Raw genomic sequence first — 2,119 nt, 5'->3', positions numbered from 1 at the left:
CATTCGTTGTCGAAAGGTTTGCCAATGATCGATATCTATCGTCCGTTCTCCGACCGATGAGAATAATATCTTCTGCATGGAGAAATAATGTAAAATCGGGAATCAATCGGGATTATTCACATATCTGTGTTAAATAGGCAAAAAGTTTTAGGTGAATAACACGTAATTTAGAAAACGACAATCGGACGAAGATGGCAAATGCTGTAAAAATCGGGCTGAAAAATCAAAATATTGATTATTTTGACAATAGAAAAGAAAAAGCACTTACATAGAAAGGTACAGGTGGAGATCTGTAGCGCCTGGATCCATGCTACGCGCGAAGGAGATGCAGAAAAATGTTGCATGAGATTGGGGAAGTACACCCCAAAGGATTTGACATGTCCGATGGTCACCAGATTGACCAGCATGGTGCCAAAAAGGACTGCCCAACCCCATCCGCCGTCAGGTGGGACTGTAACGGTGATCGAATCGCTCTTAAGTGAGCGAGGCGATCCAGTCCCATCTTTGATGTCACCTTTGTGTGAGGTAACGGGCGTCGAATGCCCAATAGAGTCTGCGGTGCATAAATTTCCTGTGGATCGCTCCAATTCTGGTCTCGGTGCCATATCGGGACATGCACTTGACTTCTGATATTTTACTGAATATCTCCGTCACGAAACTTGAAGGAAAAACAAGCGAGATCTATAAAGTCTCGGGTTGATGTCCGAAGCTGCCGGATCAGCTGATGGGCTTCCTTCCCTGGCACGAGGAACACTAATGTTCGTTCCTCTCAGTGGATGTCGTATTAGTTCAGTGCGCAAGTGACGTCACCATTGCTCTCAGCTGAAGTATGCGCGCGCCTTGGATTGCGTCATTTAAGGCTGAAAAACCGGAAATCCGCAACTGAGCAGTCTCCGTAGCGACAGTGGAAATTTCCCAGAGCTCCTCGGACTCGACACGACAAGGACGCTTTCGTGCAGTAATTCTACGATCAATGCAAACATTTCCAATTAACAATCATATAAAAGACAATTCGTCAAACTCTTCCAAACTTCTAAAAAATCTGCATTTTAGAAACACGTTTTATTTCTAATATTAACTATAAAAATAAATTTTAAAAAATAATTACTTAAAATCGTCCTTCCGATAGGAGAATGAGAATATCTCTGCATTTTCACGGTTCGACGATGTTCTTGTATAAAGGTTCATTACTGAATAGCATAATTTCTGCAATTTTCTAAAGCTATAAATTTTCCAGTATTTGTTGAAAGATATTTTTTTTCTTTATGTTTGAAATATTGATTATTTCTGAACCAGACGGTCTCAACAGATTTCACCGAAGGAGAATTGCACAAATTCTGAACAATAACTTAATTTTAGAATGCAAAAAATAACCTTTATCCCTGGGGGAAAAATATATACTAATCACCTAATTATAAATATGCATTGGTAAATCATTGAATACTTTATTCAGTTTTGGAAATCTTGATAAGATAATTATGCTCTTAGGAATTTTAAAGGGAGCAATTCGGCGTCAAAAGTCCAAATGCTAATTTATTTAAGTAATTAATTAAGCAATAAATATTTGTTGCAAATTTATCTTCTGCCGACTGATAAATTAGAATAATGGTAAATATTAAGCAAACATTCCACAACTTGTATTTGTCCAATTCGATCAATATTTAATTAAGTATCGATATTTTTAAATGGTGCAGACAATAGTTATTGGGTCATTTTCACGTGATTGGTCATCCCTCAGAAATGGAACACTTCATTGCACCAAGCTAGATGATGGTCTATTTGACAAAAAAATATAGGTCTTTGTAATTGAGATCATACCCTATTTAAAAACCATTATACTCGAATCGATACGTAAGACAATGGAAATATTAAAATAAAACGATGCCGAGAAAAATTCCTAATTTAAGCATGTATAGAAATTAATTAAGGAGTTATAGTTGAGAGGATAACTGCACAAATGTATTATAAAGAGTTAATTAAAAGAGATAATGAGAAATTATTAAAGAATGACTTGTGATATGCGAGAATGAATTATGTACACACGTATGTAAATTTTAAAAATTCAAATAAATTACGTGTTCGTATTATTTATAATACTTTCGTACGAGTATCAAAACTA

General features: G+C 36.1%; 1 protein-coding gene across 1 annotated transcript; it reads right to left on the bottom strand.

The window, feature by feature from the left end:
- Positions 1-35: 35 nt before the first annotated feature.
- LOC111617536 (monocarboxylate transporter 7-like) lies at positions 36-783 on the bottom strand. The gene is made up of 2 exons (XM_023358817.1): positions 269-783; positions 36-124 (listed from the first exon to the last, which is right to left on the bottom strand). The coding sequence occupies exons 1-2, from the start codon at positions 603-605 to the stop codon at positions 117-119; spliced, it is 345 nt and encodes a 114-aa protein (XP_023214585.1). The 5' UTR covers positions 606-783; the 3' UTR covers positions 36-116.
- Between the last annotated feature and the right edge of the window lie 1,336 nt (positions 784-2,119).

This window comes from Centruroides sculpturatus, unplaced genomic scaffold (assembly GCF_000671375.1).
Source record: "Centruroides sculpturatus isolate CEXI.00-Female unplaced genomic scaffold, Cexi_2.0 scaffold6812, whole genome shotgun sequence".
Classification (NCBI taxonomy): domain Eukaryota; kingdom Metazoa; phylum Arthropoda; class Arachnida; order Scorpiones; family Buthidae; genus Centruroides; species Centruroides sculpturatus.
This window is presented reverse-complemented; position numbering and strand designations above follow the sequence as displayed.